We start from the raw sequence: 26,696 nt of genomic DNA on the forward strand, positions 1-26,696 counted from the left end.
TTCTTTTTTAAAAAAATATTTATTTTATCAAATAGGACAAATATTTGAATAGGATATGAAAATTACACCATACATTAAATAATTCTAGAAATATAATTAACAAATAATTCCCTAAAAGGCTCTTTGACTTATAGTAACATTATTAATGTTTTTGTATTAAAGAAATAGTGCTTATTGCACTATCCAGGAGGCCATTCCATTTGTCTTCCACCAAGAACATGAACATGCAGATGATAAACAGATTGAGCACCATCAGGTCCATTATTTATAACTGAAAGCAAGAATGTAAAATTACAACAGTTACAAGTTTTTAAAATTTCTATTTACTTCATTTCATTTCATAACGTATATTTATTTTGGTTGTATCAGATGGTGGTGGTGTCATATCCGTGAAAGATCAAATATACCCATGGTCTGAAAACACGCTGGAAACAATCTCGGTGATCTTGTTCGAGCAGAGTCGATCCACATCAAAGGAAGGGTGAGACAGGTTACAGATACTTCAAGGTGAGACAGGGTTGTATGAGATGGTGGGAGTTATTGGAATAAATTAAGCTTCAATTGGGATTAATCCCACCATTTTACATATTTAATTAATTTTTAAATTGGCATATTTTAAAAAAAAATTATAATCGCAAAATCAGCAAGAAATACACTATAAAAAATCACACAAAAAAACTTTTCTTTTAACAATTTCCATCATAAACTGCATGTCAACTGACTGCATGTCAACTGACCTTATTATTTTGCGAGATACAGAAATTATATGTAGTGCCAAAAAAAATGTGGTAAATACTATTTTAAATACTATTTTAGTACAGTGGAGCATCGTTTATACGACGCCGAAGGGACCACCGAAAAACGTCGTATAAACGATAACGTCGTATAATCGATTTTTACTTCTAAAACTGAAACTAACTCTGTTTTCAGTTAATTTTAATGTTTAACGTGTTGATTTACATACATTTCTAAATTAGACAAAGCAAAACAAACAAATAACCAAAGAAAAAAAATTGCAGTGAGCAATTTGAATGCATTTTCTTGCTATTGGTCTCTACAATGCTTTGAATAGCGAGTTGAACTTACTGCTTTCTATGACGCAATTTAAATTTATAATCACGGCCAAATCTAATGGCTGAAGCGCACTTGTGCAATTTGCAGGGAAAAAGAGAGCTTTTACATTTTCCAAAATAATTAGTATCGATGGGTACGCTGGACATTGGTCGATAAATAGCAAAATTTTACGTTTTTGCCTCTTCATAATATTGTCTAGTTTTTTCAGTCATCTAGTAAAAATTACGGTCGTCATCCAAGAATTCTTGTTGTCACCCTTTTCTGTATCATTCATGTTGGCAAATTCCACCCTTTTTTAAAATACACAAGAAAAAATAAAAAATTAAATAAACTTGAACAAAATCTAAAAACCGACGTATAACCGATTCTGTGCGTCGTATAAACGATATATTTTTACATTAAAATGAATAGGAATGATTTGGGACCACACTAAAACGTCGCGTAAATGTAAACGTCGTATAAGTGATCGTCGTATAAATGATGCTCCACTGTATTTAAAATAGTGCACATGATTTATGACAATAAAAAATTGTTGTATTTAAATACTTGACGGTATTTTTTTTTTATAACAGAAATTTGTGCAACGATAAATGAAAAAAAAAAATAGTTTGCATAAAGCCACACTGCTAACAAAAACTCTCCTCAAAACCATAGAGCTGGATTACTGTGGAACACTTTTTGAGGGTGGCAAAACTATAAAATTATCCTGACAAAACTACCCTCAGTACTGAAAAGTGGAGTTACTTCAGGACATTACTTTTGTTTTTTCCTTATCTTGTTTAAATTTTAATGTAGAACTATGAACAGTTTATAAAATACATTTGCATAACCGCTTTTTAATAGGATGAGTAAAATTTTATTATTAGTAGCAAAGAAAATTTATTTTTTATTTTTGTATACGATTTTAAATTTTATTTTTTATTTATTTATATAGGTCTCCATTTTCACCAATGTTAAAAAAGATACACTATTAAATAATAAAATTTTATTATTTTCCGAGGAAAAAAAATCTTGCGTCAGAATTTTTAACATTTTTTTGATGTTCTCTTTTTTCATCCTTTTTTTCATCATTCTATAACATCTCTTTAAAATATATCTCAACTTTAAAGTTTATTGTTTCCTGAGAACTTTTATATTTTTAATATATTTTATGCTCTATGTAATTGCCTGGTCGTGGTAACTTTCATTTGTTTGACTTTTCAAATTATTTTTTTAATTAAATAAATTATAAGATTAAGTTTGATGAATATTATCTTGATTACAGTGAGAATTCATCACATTTAGCTTATTTGGGGTGCGTCACAAACAAAGTAAATAATGCATTTTACGGCAAAATGCCATTAACCACCAATGTTCTAAACTAGCTGCTGATATATTTTGTTGTTTTTCCTGTTATATAAATATCATAAAAACATAATGCCATGTATCCAGCCAGAAGGAGCATCAAATCAATTACAACAGACACTATAGCTTTAACACTTTCGCAACCAGAACGTCTCAAACACTAGAGTAAGTAGATCTCAGAAACTGCCCGGATGGTCCAAGAAAAAAGCTTAAGATTTGTTTCCCTTTCGGAAAATGATGTACAATAGGGGAGGTGTGGAAAATCAATCAGTGAAGATAATTTATGCAAAAGAAAGACTAAGAGAAATTTTCAACATCTTAATTTGCATAAGTAGATTTTCATCTTATTTGCTTTATTTTTATCCTATTTTTCATTCAATAAAATTGCTTAGATTAAACAAAAATGCTATATTAAAATGGGACTGTTTGAAATCATGTGAATTTCACAATTAAACAAAATGATACATTTCAAATATATCTAACTAAAACAAGCAAAATACTACTCTAAACGAGACAGTGATCTTCAACAAAAAAAATTAACTTACCAACTCTATAACCATTTGAAAGATTTTGTTTTGCAGCAACTTCTTTTGCAATTTGAAGAAGATGCCCTAAAAGCTAAATTAAATAAAAATTTCAAAGAATTAAATGTAAATAATAAATATAACTATGATAAAAAAAAATACATTGATAGAGAAATAGACTTTGTAATATTTTGATCAAGCTTTGTTTTAAAACTGGGAATTCTCTTTCTGATGCTGCTTTTCAAAGCTCTGTCACCAAGGAAAATATAAAAAAAGCCATAGTTTAAGTCCTTTACACTTAAAGCAATGCAATGATTTCAAACTATATATAAAATTTTGCCGTGAAGCAGCATATCTGAGCATTAGAACAGACAAATAGCTTAAATATTTTAAAAGTTATTAATTTTATTTTAAAAATGAAAACATGAAAATTATCAAAATAATTGACTTATTCTCTGTTTTCACAAAAATGTTATGAGCCCAGATAATGCATCATGGGAGTAAGTTTTTAAATATTAAACAATTAGACCGCAATTTTAATTTTTACAAAACGGTGGTTTTTCTCCGTATTGACACCTTCTCACTTGGTGCATGTTTTAATGCTAGTCGGGCTAAAAATGTAAAATCGGGATTCCATTGTATAATTAAATAGAATTACAAAAACAAAATATAATTATTGAAAAATATCATTTGCATGAAATTATCGCTGGATAAATGAATTCTATAGTTGTGTGCAAAAATTTTTCAATTCACTAAAAGAGTTCTGGAGGTATTGCAAAATACATATTAAAAAAAAATTTAACACTGAGAATTCAAACTTTGGACAGCTCTCCTGACTAAACTACTAGAACCATACTTCCCAGATTGTAACTATTGCCTACATTTTGAAAGTCGGACATCATCTTCATCTGACAGAATTTTTTTTTTCTGTCTGATTTCATAACTTTCTGTCCCCATTAATTAATAAACATATTTAAGGCAGACCACACAAACCATGAAGATTGAGTCCCAGTACAAGAAAATCCAATCATTAGTAGATCAAAAGTTATTCAAGATGATTCTTTTTTTTTTTTTTGACAATGTACATCAATTAAACAATTGAGAAGTTTCAGCAACACTTGTATTTAAATAAATATAAAATTAAACAAATACAACTGAAAACTAATTTACTGACTTGATTGTTTTGATAAAAAAAAAAGAATTATAGCAACAAAATTCCTTTTTATTGTTATATTTATGCATTTTTATTGCATTAAAAAGGATACAATTTTTTCAAAATATGCCATAAAACTTTCTCATTTCATTATCAAATGAAGAGCTGAGTGAGTGAAGTTTAAAATTTTTTTTTTCTTTCTTGTGTATAAGGAAATAAAGATAACGTCTTGTCTTTATTTTTTTGGTATGTTTACTTTTACTTAGCAAAGTAAAATGACCAAAAGATTCAGAAATGAAAATTTTTTGTGAGAAAAATAAAAAAGGGAAAATTTATTCTCAAAATTTTACTTTTAAAACTTTATAATTTTTTCAAGTATGCTTGAATTTTCTATCTTACCCTTGCATACATAGACATGGCAACTTTTACATGCTTTAGCAAAAGATTTTCCCTTAATATTTAAAATAGTAATGGATTTTATTCTTTAACAGTTAGATTTAAAATAATGTTTGCATTCCAACATTTAAATAATTCAAATAAATGTAATTGTATAAGTTGTGATAATGGCAGAACTAAATTCATGATAATAAAAATATAATTTCATAATAAAAACATAACTTCATAATAAAAACGTAATTTCATAATAAAAATATAATTTCATAATAAAAATATAATTTCATAATAAAAATATTTGCATACATAATTGTTATTTTACAACAGCTTTAAATACTGTAAAGAGCTACAACTTTTGAGTTGGAAGCTAAAACAATGAATCGAGATTTTACATTAAAAACATACTTCATTCTTTTTAAGAGGTACATTTAATTCAGTTTGCTAAAGAGTTTATAAAATAATTTATAATATTATAATCAACAGAAATATCTTAACATTAAAGTCTAGTAAATATAAAGTATTCTTAAAACAGAACGTTGTTAAAGTGAACATCTTTAACTTGACTTTCTTTTAATGTGAACTAATTTTCAATTCCACATCAAATTTTATTTGGATATAATGCTTTAAAGTCCTTTCAAGCAAACATGCTTAACGTGAAATATCTTTTAACACGAGCAAAATTTTATTACAACTGGAAAATTTCTTACTTTTGGTGTGAACAGAAAATTTATTTCTCCTCAGACAAGAAAACTGATCATTCATAGTTCTATATCTGAAGAGAAGGCATTTCAATGATTTTTGCTATAGTGTTGATAATTTCAAATAATAATAAAAAATTAAGATGTATTTTTGAAGGAATGAAGTGGGACAAATATTGAACAAGAAGAACAAATTCAGAATTCTATGGATAGACTATTTAAATAGCCAGATACCTTTAAATTTATTGCTATATTAAGGTTTAAAGGGACAGATTTTAAAATAGTCAAGTCACTAAAAAGAAATGAACTTCTGGGCCAAATCTAGTACCTAAAAATGATGAAGATAAAAACTTAAATAGCTTGACTGTCAGGGAAAAGACCTTAAAACTATTGGAATAACAAACTGGAAAACCTCGGCCAAGAACAGGACAATGCAGAAAGGAATTTTGACGAAGGCCAGGGCTTGTCTTGTCAGTGAAAAAAATATTTTATGAAGTATAAAACATAATTTTCAAACAAATTTAATGATAAAGTTTAATTTCAAATATTCATTAAATTTTAAATATTCATTAAATTTTAAATATTCATTAAATTTTAAATACTCATTAAATTTTAAGTATTCTTTATGTATGAAGGAAATTGACTGGGAACAACAAGTTTTTTTTAACACATAATTCAAATTATGAATTAAGACTTCAATATCTTTCAAATAATTTTTTCATTTCATAAATTTGACTAGCTTCTTTTTGCTTTTCTCAGAGGCTATACTTCTCTTCTAAGTGGCCTCTATTCAAGGAGCTTGCTCTGGCCATTCAGACACTTTTGAAAGGCATTAGAACCAATCAAAATTTGGGTTCAAAATTACAAGTCTACAGAGTTGAACATTTATAGCAAATAGTAACTTAAAATTGGGTCAGCTGTTTAACACTGGTTACTAAAACAAATAAAAATATAAAAAATTTAAAGGTCACAGAAACAGATACGGTCTTGAATAGTCATTTTGTGAAACCATTTAATTTAAAATGCTGATCATTAAGTAATAACTGTACTTAATGATCAGTATCAATCAGAATTTATTAACAAGGTATATACTGTTCTACTAACTATTAACAGTAAAATCTTTTTCAAATGACTTCAATTTTTTGCAAAAGGTTTATATATTACTTCAAATTTAGAGCAAGAAAAAAATATTAGTAATCTTATAATACATAGAAAGAAAAAAATTAGTTTAACAATTTCAGGAAGGAGATATATCAGTAAAAGAAGGGCAATTGGTTTGATAGAGTTTAGCAAGAGTTTTATCAATGATAGAAAAGTTAATACAAATGTGGTTATCAACAACAATACAGAGAAAACTGAGTATCTCTAGTATATTTATACTAGAGATACTAAGGATCGTCAGGATCGGGGGTGCAGAAAATACAGAAGAGTCTAATATTTTCCCAGAACATAGTTTCTTGATTTGAAAATCCTTCAAAAATTATAGCACTTTTTTTTAAATTACATTATTTTTTAAAAAAGAATTTTAGAAAATAAAGCTTGTACATAGTTTAAAAAAATTTTGATAATGATATTTTGTTAACAAAGAAAAAAAATTATTGCATTGCACGTAATTCTATAATAAGATAGTATTTCATTTTTAAAACTAATAGAATTCTTAACAAATTTATAATTTAGAAAAATAAAATATCCCTTTTCTGCAATAAGTTGATATGTCGTAAGAAATTAAAAAAATATATTATAATAAACTTTGAAAATGCAAATTTTTACATTTAAATGATGACTTACTTTTCCTTCTTTAGTAAGCCTCATTTGTCCAAAAATAACACATTTTTAATTTAACAATAGTAGTTTCAATTTGCTTTAGTTAAAAAAATAAAACACAGAAACATTACAAGGGAAACATTTTGTAAAGCTACAGAATTTTTTTTTTTAATAAAAAATTTTGCCTGGTGTTCTTAAATTTCTTCCTAGCCTTGTTAGTGCAATTAAACATATTATGCACTCCTAGGTTAAAGTGTAATTGGTAAGAAAATATGTCACTAGTGATGCTTTGTTTTTTTGCTTCTTTGTTTTGTATTAGCCTAACACAGAAGTAACAATTAAAAGGGGGCAGCAAAATTAACCAGATATATTTAATAGCATATTTAATGAACTAATGTATTTAATAAGACCTTCCGTAATGTTTGTTTTAAGAAATTTTCGTTTATAATTTTTTATTTTATAATGAAACTTTGAAGCCACAGTTTACAACATAGATACATAGTTTTGAATAAATAATTAATTAAATATGTAAATAATACTTCATTATAATATTCAAAGAACTTTAAAGCAGAATAAATCATCACTTACAGGTGAGTCTTCTTTAGAAGAATCAGCTAAAGATGGGATAACTTTCCGAGGAATGACAAGAAAGTGGACTGGAGCTTGAGGGGAAACGTCTCGGAAAGCCATGCACTATGCAAAGAAAAACAAGGATGTTAAACAAATATTTATTTATTTAATTATTTTACACACAAATAAGACTTTATGGCAATATCATTTTTATTCATGTTTTTTTTTCCTTCTAAATTTAAATAAGAAATCAGTTTTAGCACTTAAAATATAAGCAAACCTTTTTTTTATTTATATATAAGTGGTCAAAATATGGTACATAATTGTTTTTACAAGCTTAAATCACAAGACACATCTTCTCATAAGAAATTTAAGGAAAAAATTTTCTTTTTCCCCAGAAAATCTATAGATTTTTAAATTTAGAAAAAAATTTAAATTTTAATTAAATACTGAAAACAAGATTTGTAAGCCCCTGTTCCATGCAATGTAAGTTTTTTTTTCTTTTTTCAAATAGATGGAGACACCTGCTCCCCTTTATTATTATTTTATTATTATTTAGGTAGGATTGATTATAAACCCAAAGATTTTCAGTTTTAAAAACTTTCTATTTTTGACACTTTTCTCTGAAATATGCTCCTTTTTATATTTAAAAGACCAATAACAATTAATAAAAGTTTAAAAACCAAAAAAAGATGAGGTATATTATACACTCTGTATGGATGATTGATCCTGTAAAGTTAAGCACTGATGGCACTAGGGGTTAAGACTTCAAGTTACTACTTCTGATTGACTTTTAGACCTAAGCTTGAAAAAGTGAGCCATCCAATATTATTATACTTGTCATGTTTACCATACAACACATTCTTTCAATTGTTGTTTATGATTGTTGTGCGCGATTGTTAATTCATCAAATTAACTTTCAATGAAACAAATAAATTAATTTGGAAGACTCCAACAGCATGCTGTGATGTTACCCCAAAAATAACAGATGACGATATTTTAAACAAATATACCCAAATAAGGGATAGCACTCAAAACATGGCAAACCTTAAACTTTATTTATGTTGGGACATTAATTTTCTTAAATCTGTTGGGACATTAATTTTCTTAAATCTGTTATCATGACCTGTTAGAATTTATAAATTACAGAAAACTCTTATGAATGGTAAAATTTTGCATTAATTTGAACAAAAAATCACAGAAATAAAACTTGCTAAAATAATAAGCTGATTCACACATTGTCTTGTAAAGCGTAACACAAATGGAAAACCGTAAGTTTTCTACTGGTTTTAGAAAGTTATTTTTAACATTTAGTCAATCATCCAAGTAAAAAAATAAAAAAATTTAATAAAGCACAAATAAAAGTACAGAAATAGACATCCTGTAGTCAGTTTTATAAAAAAAATCTTTTCCAGTGTCTATACACCAAATTATAGCTGAGAAGATAATAATAGTTTATTTATTATTTGGTGTTTAGACACCAAGGAAAATTTTTATTTATAAAACTTGAAGCTATAGTATATCCATTTTTGTACTTCCATTTACACTTTATTGCCATATTTATTTTATTAACTTCAGTATTTTTAAAAATTTAAAAGAACTTATGGCAAAAAAAAAAATTAAATAAAATTTCTAATTAGCACTGTTTAGTAAAATTAAAATTTCAATTTTAAAGAAAAATAATTATAGAGAGGAAACTGATACTTTTTCATCTTCGTATAATATATCTGCGGGGATACTCTTATCCAGAATCTTGGAAAATATAGTTGGTCCAACAGAAGTTTTTGAAGCTTTCACTGCTTTAAATACTTCATCTTCACATAAGCAGCTGGACCTGTGAAACTAAAATATAAATACATTAATATGCAGAAAACTCTTCCCATTAATAAATGATAATATTTGTGTACAATATTTTGTAGATAATTATTTATACGTTTGTATCGAAACATAGGTAGCTATACTTATCCGCGTCAGAAGATGATGAACGTAAAAAAATCGCCTACCTACTATTAATGCAAATAATGCTTAATTGACTGTGGTAATAGGTACTATATTGTAGTAGTACCTTATTCACATCACACAGAACAGCACAATGGGCTATTGGTGGAAGCAATCATGAGGATGATCCAAAACCCTGCAATCACAATTTTGACCCTCTATAGGGGGATAGCTTTCTCACTTTGGTAGCATAGTGGGAAGTCAAGCACTTTACGGTAAAACAGCTGAGCAAGGACCTATACTGCATGCAGGCAGCGGCTAACAGGCAGTTCAGACTGATCACCCATCTGCTTACTGACCCCAGTCAGTTATGCTTGACTTTGGTCATCTACTAGAAATATTGTCATATGATCAGCCACTGTGAGACAATAGATACTCACTCTGATAATAAGTGTTGTGTTTACAGATGCCTTAAGATTACCTACCTACTGTGATACCTAATCCTAATGATACCTACTATGGTAATCATTCTTTTACAGGCCACTGAGGCCTAAGTACCTAAATATATTGCATGTCTTCAGTTAAAAATAAAGAACAAAACTGAGTACTAGAAAAAAGAATGCTAATTTAGTCATTAGGAATTAAAAACTTCAACAAATGCATTAGCCTGTAACTATTTCCAGCGAAACAGCACTAAATGATAATTAAATGTTTACCTCGTTTGAATATAGATTGTATGTTCTCAGTGAATGATTGTTTCATAAATGACAATTAAGAAGAGTAAGGTCTTTACACATGGGCATTGCTTTGGGGGCTTCGGGCACTCTGCAGTCCTAATATATCTTATTTTCTGCCTCATGAATCTTAAAAAAATTCTAAATAATACATATTTATTTATCTAATAATACATTTAATAACACTTCTGTATTATGTTCTCAGTGAATGATTGTTTCATTCTGATTGTATGTTCTCAGTGAATGATTGTTTCATAAATGACAATTAAGAAGAGTAAGGTCTTTACACATGGGCATTGCTTTGGGGGCTTCGGGCACTCTGCAGTCCTAATATATCTTATTTTATGCCTCATGAATCTTAAAAAAATTCTAAATAATACATATTTATTTATCTAATAATACATTTAATAACACTTCTTTGTGATTTTTGTTTTAAGAAATTAATTATTTTTTTCATAAATTTTTTCTACATTTTTGTATTTTTTTTTTCCTACTTAACTTTCATGTCATCAATGAAAACTAAGTCATACAAACAATAATACAATAAGTAAAACAAACTAAGTCATGAACCACTCGCTTAAAGTGGCTAAAAAATTAACACTAATATATTAAAAAATAATTAAGGGAAAGGAAATGCTTTATGTTAAAATTTTAAGAGGGATTTTTTTAAGTTGCAAAACAAAGAAAAGGAGAGGTTAAATCAAGTTCAGAAAGAAAAGAAACTTATTTCAACTGATACAAATTTAATCATTAAAAAGTTTATACAACCTCCAACTCATTGCAGTTATTTTCATTTTGAGTGGTTGCCAAGATTTGAGCCTACTCAATTACAAATAAACTTATACCTACAATATACAATATAACTTATCAGTTACAAAGACTATGATTTTTAATCACGACCGGTCTAGCAACTCAAATCTTCCGCGATATTAGTTGCAGAAAAATAAAAATTTAGGAAAGTTTAATTTTGTCTACAATTCCAAGATTCTACCGCAGGATTATCAGGTCTTATATATTTGGTTGAAGTATTAATACATAATATAGTGGTCAAAATTATTGTAAATGATATTCATTCAATCTAACAATTACTGATACAGTGAAACCTTCCTGGAAGACCACCTCTATGTAGCAACTTCCTCTATTTACTTTGTGTTACAGAAAACATTTAGGAGAGACCATTAAAATCTCTCTCAGCGACCAAACAAATCTCTCCATCAAATGCGGAAAAGGTCAAATAAGGAAACACAAAAAAATATCAAAGCCAAAAATATTAACAAAATAAATAAGTAGATTAAAATGTATTTAAAATATTTGTGTGAGGCTCTTATTTAGAGAGCTCTTTTGGCGACACCTGAAAGATATCTAGAACCTCATGCTACCGTCAAAGTGCACTAAAGACGATGCTATCAATGGATTTTTAGAGTTGAAATTGACATTAGGAAAAAAAGTAATTTCAGAAAAAACTAAACATCTCAAACAAAAAAACCTCTTCTCATCTTTTAAAGCTAACTAATTTTTATGATATAAAATTAAAAGCAAACTTTAAAAAAAAAATTCTAATTATTTATTTAAAATAGTTCCATCATACATAATTTTTAAATTTGTTTCTGAACATAATTATATCAGTAGAAATTGTTTTTTATGATACTAAATTTTATTTATCAATCCGGTTTTCATGAAGCCAACACAAGTGGCATTTCCACACCAAGAAAATAACACTAACTAAAAATAAAATTGTTTGCAGAAAATCAAGTACTTTCGACAACATTTTAAAGGCAATGTAGAGAACCCCTAAGAACGAAAAATCTAAAATAAGGACCATTTTACGGTGGAACAGAAAGTGATCACTCACAAGAGATTTCACTGTATAACACAAAATTTACTACCACCTTAACAATTCAACAAAAATCTCCCATTCGAATAGGAGAATTATATGCATAAATCTATCAAAAATTTGGTTTCATGTATCCTATAGCTGATATTGGGTCTTAGATATTTGTTTAAAGTGGTATATGATGGTGGTCAAAATTATTGTAAATAATATTTATTAAATCAAGCATTTAATGATATAATCCAAATTTTACTACCACCTTAACTACTGTGCAACAAAAATTTCCTATTTAAATAGGAGAATTGCATCCATAAATCTATGGAGAAATAAGCTTCATGGTTCCAATAACTGATAAGTTCCAACTTTTATTTTAAGAGTCAATAATGTTCAAATGTTTTAAAGAGTCAATAATGTCCAAAAATTTATAGTTTTAGTTATAAATAACATTTGATTTTAGATTAGGTGCTTTTACAGGTACTCAAAATATTTCTCTACTCATGGGCTCTTGATGTTATTACATCGAGCCTGATATTGCTGGATCTGATTAAGAATCATACTTGGCTCAAGGAATTCAAGTGACAGAGCCAAGGGCGATAGTGGACTCATGTGAAATTTTCTGAAGAACTAGAGACATTTTTTAAAATTATGGAGATGCTTAATCTATATACCCCCACATAGAAAAAACCGTAACAATACTCATATGTTAAAAAAGGTAAATTTTATCTTTTTCAAATAATACAGTTAAATTGTTTTTAAAAGTTTTAAACTTTGCTCAAAAGTTTTAAACATGTTCTATCGTTTTGTAGAGCACTGGGATATGTTTTCCAAAGCAGTAAATACTTTATGGAACATAGTTTCAGAATCTGTGTCCAAGATTAGTTTCAAAAATTTTATCATGTGTAAATTGAAGTCAACTTTATACTATTATCAATGTCAATTAACTATCATGTTATGCTATTATCAACAGAGATATTCTGTGATACATATTAGTACATTCTGCTACAATCAAAATGTTACTTATACTTGCTATAAATTAAAAAAATATTCTATTCAAGCCGAAATCACCCAGGCGACTAAGGGCTTTTAAATTTTTGCAGATTTAAAAATGCAAGTCATACTATTTCAGTTGCTCTCGTTTTGAGGTGCTTTTTATTCACACCACTGCCTGAAATAGTGGCATGTAAATTTGAAAAAGTATATAACAGACTGTTCGAAGACTAGCAGTCTGCCCATTTTGAGACATTTTTCTTAATTTATTACATGCCGCGACCCTGTTAGCAAAACTCAATGACATTTTGCTTCAGGTATCGTTTCAGTAATCGTTCCACAACTAACTTTTCTGTATTCAGAACAATTATATTCAAAACAAACTGTTAAATATTGTGAAACGCTCGAAATTGCAAGGCAAACATGAGTTTGTTCAGGAGACTGAGCTCAGGACGATTATGCATTAAATTTTAATGATAACACAGAACTAGGATATTAAGTTTCCCATGCACGCAAGAAAATAATAATTTAGTTAATACAAACAACAATAAGTCTCAAACTTATTGCATTAAAGTATTAACACTATGGTCATTCTCCATTATATTGTGTGTGTGTCCTTTACTAAAACATGATAAAAATATTAAGTAATTCTTATTTTCCAAATAGTGAATGGGTAAATTTCCTGATCCAAAAGTACGACAACTTGTCAGTACCAGATTACTGTGTATCTCTCAACTTGAAATTGAGGTAATGAAATAAGGATTAGATAAGGATAATTGCATTCATCTTTTTATTTTTTTTTAAGCGCAAGTCATACAAGATGTTTAATCAATAATAAATTCTTAACCTTCAAAAACAGCAATTGAAATGTGCTAAATAAACGAATATTAGATATGCGTTTTAAACTCATTTAGAATATCCTTTTATTTCGGTCTAGTGATGTGCGAAAAACGAACGAATCGATATTTTAATCAACTCTTTCTTGTGAATCGATTCATCAAGTTCGTTTTTGAAAAAGAATCGATTCTTTTTTCTTTTTTTTTTTTGACAATATTTTGTACTCTACACTTTATAAGCTTATTCAGAGTTAGTACTTACACTTACTAAACATCCGCATATGCATTTGATACAGCATTTCGTTTATACAATTGGAACTTGCTAAAATCCCAACTCAGTCGAATAGACACAGGTACATTCTCACTCGAGTATCATGTGAATGACAATCTGATTGGTTGAAAATATTTACATGCGAACAACTTGCCAATAAGTTACTCGTATGTGTGAGAGTTTTCGCAAGCGGAAAAATCGCATCCAATGAGAATGACCCCAATGTCAATGCTTGCGCACAACCGGTTTCCGGAGGTGATTAATAAAATGAACTCACTTAAAGGATGAAGGGAATTGAAAATGCTATTAATGCAATGCATACTGCATTCTGATGCAGTGAAAGGTATGCATCACTCTCTTTTTTTTTCTTTTCATCTACGAAATTAATAAATTCTATTGATAAACAACAATTTAAAAATGGCAACAACAACTGAAAAGCTGTCTTCTCCAGTTTCGATTCTTCCTTTCAAATAAAAAAGATATTAATGCTGTAAAGCTCAGATATTACTTTTCAGTCCTTTAATATTAAAGAGCGAATTTTTTCAATAATATGGTTAATTTTCAGTTTATAAATTTCAGTAAATATGAAGTAAAGCACAGTTTTATATTATCGTTTATTCTATGCCAAGGAGCGAGAGCCATAGAAAATGAAACCGTTGCGCTGATTGGGTAATGAACTTACGTATGAATGCAAATCTCTGATTGGTTGAAAATGAGTTGAATGAGACAAAAAGAGTCGAGAATCAAATGAACGATCCTCTGATTGGTTGAAAATGAGTTGAGTCGAATAAAAGACTCACTGAACTGTTTGCCTATCTCTTAGCATTAAAAGAATCATAAAGCCAAATGAATCGATTCTTTTGAACTGTTTCCTATCCCTTAACATTGAAATCGGCTCAAAGAGTTGAATTGAACTTCTAAATGATTCATTTGAGTCGTTTCGTATCTCTTAACATTGATATCGGCTCAAAGAGTTGATTTGGATTTCCAATCAGTTCTTTTGAGTCGTTTTCCTATACTTTAACATTGCATTCGATTCACTGAACTGTTTAAATGATTCATTTGAGCGGTTTTATATCTTTTAACATTAAAAGAACTGTTTTGAGAAACGAATCGATTCTTTTCGCTATTATCTTTTTTTCTAAAATTAAAAGATGCCTTCAGAGGGATGGGGGTTATGAAAAGGGGCAAGTAACTAAAAATTTTCAAAAAAAAAAAAAAAACATTTTTTTTTTTTTTTTTTTTTTTTTTTTTAACGAAAAGATAAAAAAAATAATTGTTTTTTTAATGATTGAAAAACTGTTTATTGCGAAAAAAGTGAGTATTTAGAGTAAATATTCTTTTACTGCTGGGGGGGAGGGATATTTTTAATTATTTTATTTATTTTTTTCCCCCCTTTTTTTTTTTTTTTTTTTTTTTTTTTGTTAGGAATACTTTTAGACAAACTTATTGAATATCAATTCATATCCTCTCACTTTTTCAAGTTTTAATTTTTTAAGTTTTAAAACGCAATTTAACTATTTTTTTATTTTGTTTCTTGTTATACAATTTGAATTTTTTTCATTATTATAAGTGAATTTACCGTTTTATTTTTTTACGAATATCTTTATTATTCATTATTGGTCTTTATATTAACAATTTTTTTTAAAAAAATAGTTATTTTTTAATAAAATTGATGAATCAAACAAATATTAAAAAAAAATAAAAATATTAAAATTCTAAAAAAATTATTAGCATTGCCTAGATTAGCAGTTCCTAAATGGTGTTTCGCGGAACCCTTGGGTTCCGTTTAGAATTACAGGGGTTCCACTAGTTAGTACTTTTTATAGCCACATTCAACTGGACCACCCAAGTGGAACATTCTGCTTTTGAACCCTAGAGCCCAAGATGTAGATTAATGGTTCCCAATTGGTGTTCCGGGTAGCCCTATGGTTCCGTGGAAAAGTTACAGCGGTTACACGAGATAGCACTTTTATAGCCACCCAAGTAGAACATTCAACTTCTGCCCCCTAGAGTATAGGATCTAAAAGAGTGGTTCCCAAATGGTGTTCCATGGAACCCTAGAGTTCCGCCAAGAATTGCAAGGGTTTCGCTAATTAGTACTTTTTTAACCACATTCGGCTGACCTCTTAACTGGAATATTTTGCTTCTGCACCCTAGAGCCCAAGATCTAAATTGATGGTCCCCATTTGGTGTTCCGGAAAGCTCAATGGTTCCGTGGAAAAGTTACAGCGGTTACACGAGATAGTACTTTTATAGCCACCCAAGTAGAACATTCAACTTCTGCCCCCTAGAGTATAGGATCTAAAAGAGTGGTTCCCAAATGGTGTTCCATGGAACCCTAGAGTTCCGCCAAGAATTGCAAGGGTTTCTCTAATTGGTACTTTTTTTAGCCACATTCAACTGACCGCGTAACTGGAATATTCTGCTTCTGCACCCTAGAGCCCAAGATCTAAATTGATGGTCCCCAATTGGTGTTCCGGAAAGCTCAATAGCTCCGTGGAAAAGTTACAGCGGTTACACGAGATAGTACTTTTATAGCCACCCAAGTAGAACATTCAACTTCTGCCCCCTAGAGTGTAAGATGTAAAAGAGTGGTTCCCAGATGGTGTTCCATGGAACCCTAGAGTTCCGTCAAGAATTGCAAGGGCTCCGCTAGTTGGCACTTTTTTTAGCCACATTCGGCTGATCACTTAACTGGAATATTCTGCTTCTGCACCCTAGAGCCTAAGATCTAAATTAATAGTCCCCAATTGGTGTTCCGTAAAGCCCTATGGTTCCGTGGAAAGGTTACAGCGGCTACACGAGATAGTACTTTTATCAGGTGTTCCGCCGAAAGAACGTTAATTATTTAGAGTTCCATGGCAGAAAAATATTCAGAGCCCCTGACCTAGATCAACTAATTCAAATACTAAAACAGTCTAAACTAATTTGTACGACCACCTTTTATAAAGACTTCCATTATAAGGACCATTAAAAAAAGAATCAAAGAATCGATTCATATAACCGTTCATTTTAGTGAATTGATTCTAAAGAATCGATTCATTTAAATGAATCGATTGGCACATCACTATTTCGGTCCACTCAGAACAGTTGTGTTTAATGTTTATTTACGCCTGTTGCTTAGCGGCAACGAGTAATCTTGAGGACGTTGCCAAGCTAAGCAGCCGCAACTATGGATAAATCTTATTGGCTAATTTCGGCATCGTTTTCGCTTAATCGTTATTCATGTGTACGAGATTTGGCACAACAGCTTTTTTTGGCGTCTTTTAGCGCGTAAGCCCATTCTCAATCGACAGTTACACCTACCTCATTTATTCCTTTTAGTGGCATGGGGTGTCAAATTTGAATCTTCTTATTGCTCTTAACTATGTTGTGATATTAATTTCGTTGAATTTTTTTAGACTCACTACCTGTTATAATTTATAAGCTACAGAAAATTCTTATGAATGATCAAATTAAGCGTAAATTTAAGCACAAATCACAATAATAAAACTTTGTAAAATATGAAACCTGTTCACACATCGCCTCGTAAGCGTAACATAAGCGTGAGGCAGAGTTGGCCGTTGATTACAGTAATCGATTACAACTGTAATTGATTACAGATAATTACAGCTACGTAATCAATTACTTGTAATCACGATTACAAGTAATAAATTACTTGACCTTCAAAAAATTTTGATTACAGCTGTAATCATGATTACAATTTTGATTACAGTAATCAATTACTTGTAATCACGATTACAAGTAATCAATTACTTGTAATCGCGATTACAACTTTCAAAAAATTTTGATTACAGGCTACAGCTGTAATCATGATTACAATTTTGATTACAGTAATCAATTACTTGTAATCATGATTCCAAGTAATTGCGATTACAAGTAATCACGACAAAAACGATTACGAGTAATTATGATTACAAGTAATCAAAATATATGATTACATGTAATTTTAATTCAGGGAATTGTGATGACTTGTAATCAAAGTATTGCAATTGTATACTATAGTCAAATTTTTTATGTAAGTATTCATGTGTCTGCATATTTTTATGTACATAGAATGTGTGCACGCATGAACGTACAATTTGCGATTCCTATACATACAATGTATGCACAAACGTTGTTTGTACGTACAATATTCATAATTATATTGTAATATACTTAATGCAATGCGCATATGCTTAGTACATAAAATTATGCATTTATGATACATGTACGCATGTATGTTAGTTTGTACAAAAAGGCAATGTTTTGTATCTTTGTATACATAGACAATGTATGTATGAACGTATATGAAAATAATGTTTATGCGTTTGCATGCTTTTATGTACTTAAGTACATATATTGTATAAATTTAGGATAATAGCACGTATATACAATGTAAGTATGTGTATAAAATTGTACGTATTTACGTACAATGCATAAGAATATTATTTAAAGGTGCAATATGTGCATATAGTTGCGTAAATAAAATGCGTACATGTATACATGCATATTTATATGTACATCGATATATGCGCACGCGAAGTATGTACTTATGTACAACTTACGTATGTACTTGTATAACTACATACTTTGTTAATACTTATGCGCATGTAATGCATGGATGTACAAGAAAATAGTTATATGCACAATGTACGCATGTACATACAACGTATACATGTACATAATTACAAGTAATGTACAAACACATGCGTACATTTAAATATATGTAATTACAATGTACACATACATTGTGCATACATTAAAAAAATTTATATGAGTTAAGTTATTAAAATTTGTTTTGAAATTTATTCTAAAGCATATGAAACTCGACCTCATATTTTTTAGAAAGCAAACGATCATTTTATTTTGAATTTCTAAATATTAATTCCACACATAAAATTTACCGTTTTTCTTACCATTTAAAAAATTTCTATGAATCATGCATTATTTTATAAAAAAAAATAAATCTGTATTGTCAAACATTTCATGAAAATACCTGAAAATAATTTTTTATTCAGAAAATTTCAAAATGATATAGAACAATTAAAGCTGAAAACTAAATTTAAATATCGTTTGATTTTGTCATTTAACTTGCTTGAGTCATTAAAAATTAACTTACATGCATTTTATTTATTGCATTGTACACATATTTAGACATAAATGTAATGTACATATGTATACGTGTATTGCATGTCCGCATGTACAATGTATGTACATACATTCATGTATTGTACGTGCATATATAGTACATATGAATATGCATACATGGAACATACGTGTATTGTACGTGTGTGGATACATTCCTTCCTTCCTTCCTCAATGGCACGACAGCCCCGGGTGGGCCCTGGCCTTCTCAATCAACTTCCTCCGGGCCTGCCTCCGCCTGGCAGTTGTCTTCCAGTTTGAGACTTTTAAGACTGAAAAGTCTCTTTCCACGCAGTCGGCCCATCTCAGCTTTGGTCGACTTTTCTTTAAATTTTGGGGTGTATTTTGCATTTTAATGCATTTTTTTTAAAGTTTTTTGTTAATTTTTTCCAATTTTTATTATTTTTTATCAATTTTCATTATTACACTGGCTTCCAAACAATGAAGAAATTCTATAGGATATTAACAGGTGAAGCAAAATCTTTTCAAATTGAAGAAGAATTGTCAGTAAGTGAGACCGTCTTTTTCAAGTACACACCTATAACATCAGTAGACATTGAAAGAAGCTTCTGCAGGAATGAAAATTTACTTTCAGACAAGAGTCGCTCGTTTGCATTTCAAATTATCAAAAAACATTTAATAATCCAATGTAATTCTGATAGTTAGTAATGTTATGAGATGGAAGTTGTTATATCCATTAAAGTTTCTATACAAAATAAAAATATTTTGGTGTCAATATATTTTCCTTTTTTTGTTATTTTAGGATGTAAAAATATTTTTCAAGCTTTAATGAACGTAGAACAAGTATTGCATTGCCTTATATTTTTTAAATGACTCATAATAATTTTAAAGAGCAAAACATTTTTTTAATTCAATATTTTTACTTTATTTAAGGCATTTTTTGAGCAATTTTTGCATTTTTAAGGGCATGTTTTACCCTTCTTAAGGGCATTTTTTGCACTTTTTAAGGGCATTAGTTGAGATTTTTTGGGTCATCAAAATCCGGGCTCTAGTAATTACCCTGAGAAGGAGGAAGAGGGCCAACGAGGTCGAAATGGACGTGATCGAACCTCTGCGACTGGTCTGAAAATTTCCCTAACGGTGTTTTAGTGTGTCGCTTTGTCTTGGACTTTCGGCAAGGGATACATTGCCGAGCCCAGTTCACTCAATCTTTTCGGATGGAAGGTCTGACAAACCGAGAACATATTAGTTTAGAAGTCACGCGAATACCAGGGTGGGACAAATTATGCAGAGAAACAAATATTTTCTTGCGAAAAGGTTGTGATATAAAAGGACGCGCTGTACCCGTTGATAAGTCGCAGTAAATAGGTATATCACAATGTGGAAAGGTAATTTTTTTTTCAATTGCAAAACTTCAGAATTTTCCAATAAATTTTTCAATTCCGAATCGGTTTGTTGCGCTTTAGCTAGACCTTCGTAATCTACAGGACTGGGCATACTCTCGATTCGCGAAAGCACATCAGCGGCAATATTCTCGGATCCTTTTATGTGGCGTACATCAGATGTGAACTGAGATATGTAATCTAATTGTCTTGATGGTCGTGGTGAATATTTATCTTGGCGCTGACAGAGTGCGAATGTCAATGGTTTATGATCGGTAAGCAATGAAAAATTCCGTGCTTCTAACATATGTCTAAAGTTCTTAATCGCCGCGTATGCGGCTAATAATTCTCGGTCATAGGCGCTGTAATTTCTTTCTCTTTGCGAAAGATTTCTGGAAAAAAATGCGAAGGGTTGGTAATTTTCGTTAACTAGATGTGACAGTGCCCCGCCGATTGCAAAATCTGACGCGTCAACTTGTAAAATTAATTGCGCGTCTATCGTAGGGTGAATTAAAAGAACTGGGTTCGCAATTAATATTTCGCAATTTTTAAATTCGTCTTGCGCTGCTGTTGACAAAACAAGCTTCATTTTATCGTTTTTCTTTGCTTCCCTTAAGTAAGACGTTAAATGCATCTGATTTTGGGCTACATTAGGTAAAAATTTAAAAATCTCTGAAGATCTTTAAATGTTTTCGGAAGTGGAAAATTAAGGATCGGCTCGACTTTGTTCGGTAGGGGTTTAGTTCCATTTTCATTAATTAAGTATCCAAAAAAAAGAGATTTCGGTAACGCCAGAAACACATTTAGCCACATTAATTGTCAGACCATACGAATTTAATCTTTCAAAAACAATACGTAAGTGAGCTTCATGCTCGTCATCTGTTACACTAAATATCAAAATATCGTCCAGGTACACGTAACAACATTTTAAGTCGCCTAAAACTTCACTCATAAACCTTTGGAAGGTTTGCGCAGCACCACAGAGGCCAAAATTTAAAAACGGAAATTTCGAAAAGGCCGAATGGTGTCCAGACCGCAGTTTTCGGAATTTGATCTGGTGTACCGGAATGTGATGATAAGCACGAACGATATCGATTTTTGAAAAAAATTTTCCTTCCTCTCAGCGTATTATTAAAATCTTGCAAATGAGGGATAGGATATAAACGATCCGACTCTGTACGAGCATTTAATTGACGATAATCGCTTACTGGGCGTATGTTACCAGAGCTTTTTGAAACGACATGAAGAGGTGATGACCACGCCGATTTTGATGGTCGGCAAATACCCTGCTCAATCATAAATTGAAATTCTTTTTTTACTTTTTCGTAAAATTTAGGGCTTAATCGTCGTGGTTTGCTGTGTATGGGAGGTCCATCCGTCTCAATATAGTGGACCGTGCTATGCTTAACATTACTCAAATTAGCTTTCACTTTTAATAGCCCCGGAAATTATTTAAGGATATTGAAATATGGTTAATCCTCAGCGATAAGCTGTACCGAATAGTAATTGACACGATTAGAAACTGAACCAGTGCTGGATAATTTTGTAATATTATCAATAAGCCCACTGCATTTTAAATCAATTAAAAGATCGAAATTCCTTAAAAAATCTACTCCTATAATAGGCACCGGCACATTAGCGATTAAAAATTTCCAAGAAAAATGTCGCCTGAGTCCTAAATTTACATGCAATATTGTTGTGCCATAAGTAAAAATTTTAGAGTTATTCGCTGCAAATAATGGTAATGAGTCAGGTTTCATATTTTTAGCTTTAGATGTCGGTGGTATGCATGAAACATCTGAACCTGAATCGATTGAAAATTTTAAATTTGATTTATTGTCGAAAATATGTAAACGGCATGAGCGAGCGACTGTCGACAAGTATTGATCGACAGTCGCTATTGTGAGTTTTCCTGATTCGTAGAATCTCGAGGAAAAGAACAAGGTTCCCGACACTTTCGAGCATTGTTTTTAAAACGTGCGTGGAAAAAACAATAACCAGTGGTTCGATTGCGAGATGTGCCGCGGGAAAAACTAAGCTCCCGAGTGATAGGATTCCGGGAAAATGGATATCTAGTTTTTTCGCGAGATAGTCGCTCAACCTGTTAACTCAAAGCAGCGATTTCGCTACGTAAAGCCCCAAGCTCTTCTAACGGAGAGGAAATATTGTAGGGGTTGGAGGGGCATGCAGGAGTAGATTGTCCCACAGCAAACACGTGATTATTTGAGGATGTGCACACTACCGAAACTTTGTCGGCCATTTTCGCCAAATTATTGAATGATTCGGAGCTGATAGATAATATCACTTGCATTTCGGATGGCAATCTTGGTAGTCATAATGTTTTCAGAAATTCATCTGCAATACCTTTCCCTCCTAATTTTCTCATTTTTCGTAGCAGATGAGACGGTTTGTCATCTCCTTCAGTACCGTCTTTACGTATGGGCACACCCGGGCAGTGCCCAGGGGCCCCAGGCACTCAGGGGGCCCTTAAGAATCTTACTTTTTATAAATTGTATTTAAAAAAAACAACTAAGAATAAACAACTTTGCATTATATAATTTTTAAAATAAATCCCAAATAGCAAAATATGGTTTATTTTCACTCAGCAAAAACCTTTTAATGTAAACCTAAAAAGGTTGGTTATGCGATGCGGCTTACGTGTAAATCTTCTAACCTTAAAACGAGATCTATGACAATCTGCTCTATTCTACGCACATTACCCTAGTCCAAAACCTTGGAAAACAACCTTCTATATAAAAACCTTAAATCTAGGTTGACTTAGAGTTTTCAAGCGTGAAAAAAATCCTTTATTAGAGCTAGTCTCAAGGCGAAAATATTCTTAAACCTAGGTAATTATAAGGTTTCTTTTCACAAAGTCTTGCATGCTCAGCTAAAATCCACCTTGTCATGAAATTTTAATGAGCAATGCAGTTTGATCCTATCGTTAGGATGACGTCAGCTATACCGTCATTATGGACCTAAGTGACCATTTTACTTAAGTGACAACACTTATTTAAAAAAAAAAGTCTTAAAAAATAATTTGTAATCCTTTTAGGATGAAAGGTTTAAAAACTGCAATATTTTTGCCTTATTATAAAAAGCTTTGTAGTACAAACACTTTCGTTCATCAATAAGAAGAAAATTTTGACAGAAGGTAGCCGTAAGGTTGCATGCATTCTGGGATATATACAAGCGTAAGAAGTGCAAATTATTTTTTCTAAGAATAGTGATTGATTACCATGCAAACACCAATAGTTTGAATAGTTTATCACTAGGAAGAATACAAAATCAGCCGAAATCTATTTTTCTTCGTTAAAATAAAGTTTTTAGGTGCTTAACTCCCTAAGTGATAATGTCTCTGAATATACTTGAGATCACCGAAGTCAAGCATCACTGGCTACGGTCAGTGTGAGGGTGGGTAACTACTTGGATCAGTCTGCGTAGGGACCGAGGATGTGCGGTACGGGTCCTCGTTAAACTGTTTTACCGTAAAGTGCAAGACTTCGCGTGCAGGTCATTGGGCTACCGAAGCAAGGGTGCAATCCCCTCCTCAGAGGATCAAAATTGTGATGGCATGTCTTCGGATCATCCTCAGTAATGTTTCCCGGACCGTCGCCAATAGCCCGTTGTGCAGCTCCAGTGTGATGTAAATGAACTACAACAACAACTAAATATGCTTGACAACCAACTCTGTTCAGTATTTATAGTTAATTAAAGTATTAATTGACAGTGTTTCGAATCATACGACAGCAACTTTTAAACTGGTTATGTCTGATGTGCAATGAAAGATGTTTAAATATTAATATTATAATGACGGACTTTTTAATAGTTTGACGAAACAATTCATACCTTTTGAATTTCTTTAATTGCTATACCCTAGCCGCGATGGCTCAGGGGATGGAGCGTTTGCCTTCCAATGAGGTGAACCGGGTTCGAACTCAATGATGGCTGGTCGATACAAATCTGCATCCGGCTTGCACAGATCACAGTGCTGACGTGAAATATCCTCAGTGGCAGACGGATCATGGGTTAGAGTCCCTTTGCCGTCAGACTAACCGTGGGAGGCTCTCGTGGTCTTCATCTCCATGTAATGTAAATGCGGGTTAGTTCCACTGAAAAAGTACTCCACGAATGCAAAATTTCTCCCGATACTTGATACAAGAGCTCCTTTGTTTTCTATATTGAGTTCAAAAGTAAAAGGCTACAGAGTTGAACATTAGAACTCGTAAACCCAAAAATTGGGTCAGCTGTTCAATGACGGTTATAATAAAAAATGAGAAAATTGTTTAACCCTTGGTCGGGATAGCCTGCTTGGTAGGGCAGTGGGCCCATGTATAAGAGTTCGTAGGTTCGATCTCCGCCAGCCGAAAACTCCCCGTGTAGTAAATGGTGATTGATGCACGTTAAGTCTGTCGAGTCACAGACGCCTCCATGTTCCCATAGCAAGTCATACCTCTGGGGGTACCGATCCAAGAGTTTCCTTGTCTTCTGGATTGGTTCAAAATTACAAGGCTGCGGAATTGAACATTGGTAGTCGTAAACCCAAAAATTGGGTCTTTTACAAAATAAAATGCAATAAATTTTTTATACCCCTATGCTTTTTAATTTACTTATTTTAATTAGCTTCTTCGTTTTGAAAATTACTTACTATTTGAGGATTACAATTTGTTAGCATTTAAGAAAAATTATGCCTAGTTAAAAAATGCTTTATTTTATGTGCATTGAGTTTTTGGGGCTATAAAAATGTGTTTAACTTTCTTAAAATTATTGCATATCTTAAAAATGCTTAATTTTATGCATGTGAAGTTTTTTAGTTCTATTTTAAACAGTATGAAATTTAATAGGGGCCCAAAAGATTTCAGTGCCCGGGGGCCCTGCTTGCTATTAAGACGGCCCTGATCTCCTTAGTAAAGTTCGGAAATTAATCTGCGGATTTGTTCATGCTCTGAATCTGAAAATTCTGTTATTATTCTGGCTTTTAGGGCCGCGTACTTATCTAATGCGGGAGGGTTAAATAAAATGTTGGAAACAGCCGATAACGTTTCAGGATCAATAGAAGAAATGAGATGATTGTACTTAGTGATATCATTATTAATTTTAGCGAGGGCGAAATTACTTTCTACTTGAATAAACCACAGTTTAACATTATTTTTCCACAATGGCGGAATTTTAACAGCAACATGCGACACTTGAGATTCTTACGTCGGTACGTTAGAGTCAGTATATGTCTGGTCTTCCGATCCGAGCATTTTTTAAGAAATATAAACGTAAATTAATAACCGAAAACAAAATAACCGAAACAATCATAATCGAAATTTAAAAGTAGTTTAATAATCCGTTGTCAGATTGAAACCAAACAGGTAAGGCGAAATCTTAATAATGCACAAATAACCAAAAATTAAAGCAATAAATATTAATGATAAAATAGAGCATAACGCAATCACAGACCAATCGCAGATAGGAAAAAATAATCGATTACATACCTGCAAATTTTCGCGATGAAACGATAATCCTCGTGTGTATCCATGTGCACATAATTAGTAAATAGAAAGAAAATAAACAAAGGATAGCGATTAAATTTCATTATGTAATGTATTTTTATTAAAATTAGGCATAGCTGTTGCGTTTAAGGAAAGATTATGACAGATTGAATAAAAAAATCAGAAGAAGCGAGAACAGAATTAAGGGTCACCAATGAGGCACGTGGGATTCATCGTGCCCAAAAAAGAAGAAAATAGATTTTTAAATAAAATAAAGCGAAATCATCAGCTAGCCATAATATTTAAAGTTGAATTTAATATTTAAAGAAAGTTACATAATAATAAGTTAATTAAATAGTCATCAAGATCTCCTACCAAGAGAAAAATTATAAATCGAAATAAAATATTTCTCAAAATATACTTCATTCCCCACAATGTTCATCATAAAACATGTCTTCCACGTTCCAAAATCACGCACAAAATTCAGCTGCTGCTAAACGAGAAAATTTTGGCACTTGAAACATGGACACGAAAACAACAACAACAGATATCCTTGGTACCTTGGCGAACAAAAAAACAAGGGGTGCGCTCAAATGATCAGAAAGTCGGGTCCACAATCGTGGTTG

The 26,696-nt window shown here is 31.1% G+C and overlaps 1 protein-coding gene across 2 annotated transcripts; it reads right to left on the reverse strand.

Moving 5' to 3' along the window:
- Positions 1-26,624, reverse strand: LOC107446407 (uncharacterized). Of its 2 annotated transcripts, none has more exons than XM_087152468.1 (5): positions 26,492-26,624; positions 9,225-9,362; positions 7,539-7,643; positions 2,964-3,036; positions 1-271 (listed from the first exon to the last, which is right to left on the reverse strand). In XM_087152468.1, the coding sequence occupies exons 1-5, from the start codon at positions 26,513-26,515 to the stop codon at positions 180-182; spliced, it is 432 nt and encodes a 143-aa protein (XP_087008594.1). In that variant the 5' UTR covers positions 26,516-26,624; the 3' UTR covers positions 1-179. The 2 variants fall into 2 exon arrangements, with proteins under 2 accessions (XP_087008594.1, XP_015916525.2); XM_016061039.4 differs by lacking the exon at positions 26,492-26,624 and adding an exon at positions 13,858-14,006.
- Positions 26,625-26,696: the final 72 nt, after the last annotated feature.

Source organism: Parasteatoda tepidariorum, chromosome 9 (genome assembly GCF_982258835.1).
Source record: "Parasteatoda tepidariorum strain Cologne lab strain chromosome 9, Ptep-v5.0, whole genome shotgun sequence".
NCBI classification, from domain to species: Eukaryota; Metazoa; Arthropoda; class Arachnida; order Araneae; family Theridiidae; genus Parasteatoda; species Parasteatoda tepidariorum.

What these genes read in the sequence shown, in the direction of transcription:
- LOC107446407 (XM_016061039.4), bottom strand. Translation starts at nt 13,920, where the DNA reads ATGAGTTTAAAACGCATATCTAATATTCGTTTATTTAGCACATTTCAA. An exon ending in TATTATACGAAGATGAAAAA is followed by an intron (nt 7,644 to 9,224) that starts GTATCAGTTTCC and finishes TTCTTTGCATAG; the next exon opens with TGCATGGCTTTCCGAGACGT. An exon ending in TTCAAATGGTTATAGAGTTG is followed by an intron (nt 272 to 2,963) that starts GTAAGTTAATTT and finishes TCTTGCTTTCAG; the next exon opens with TTATAAATAATGGACCTGAT.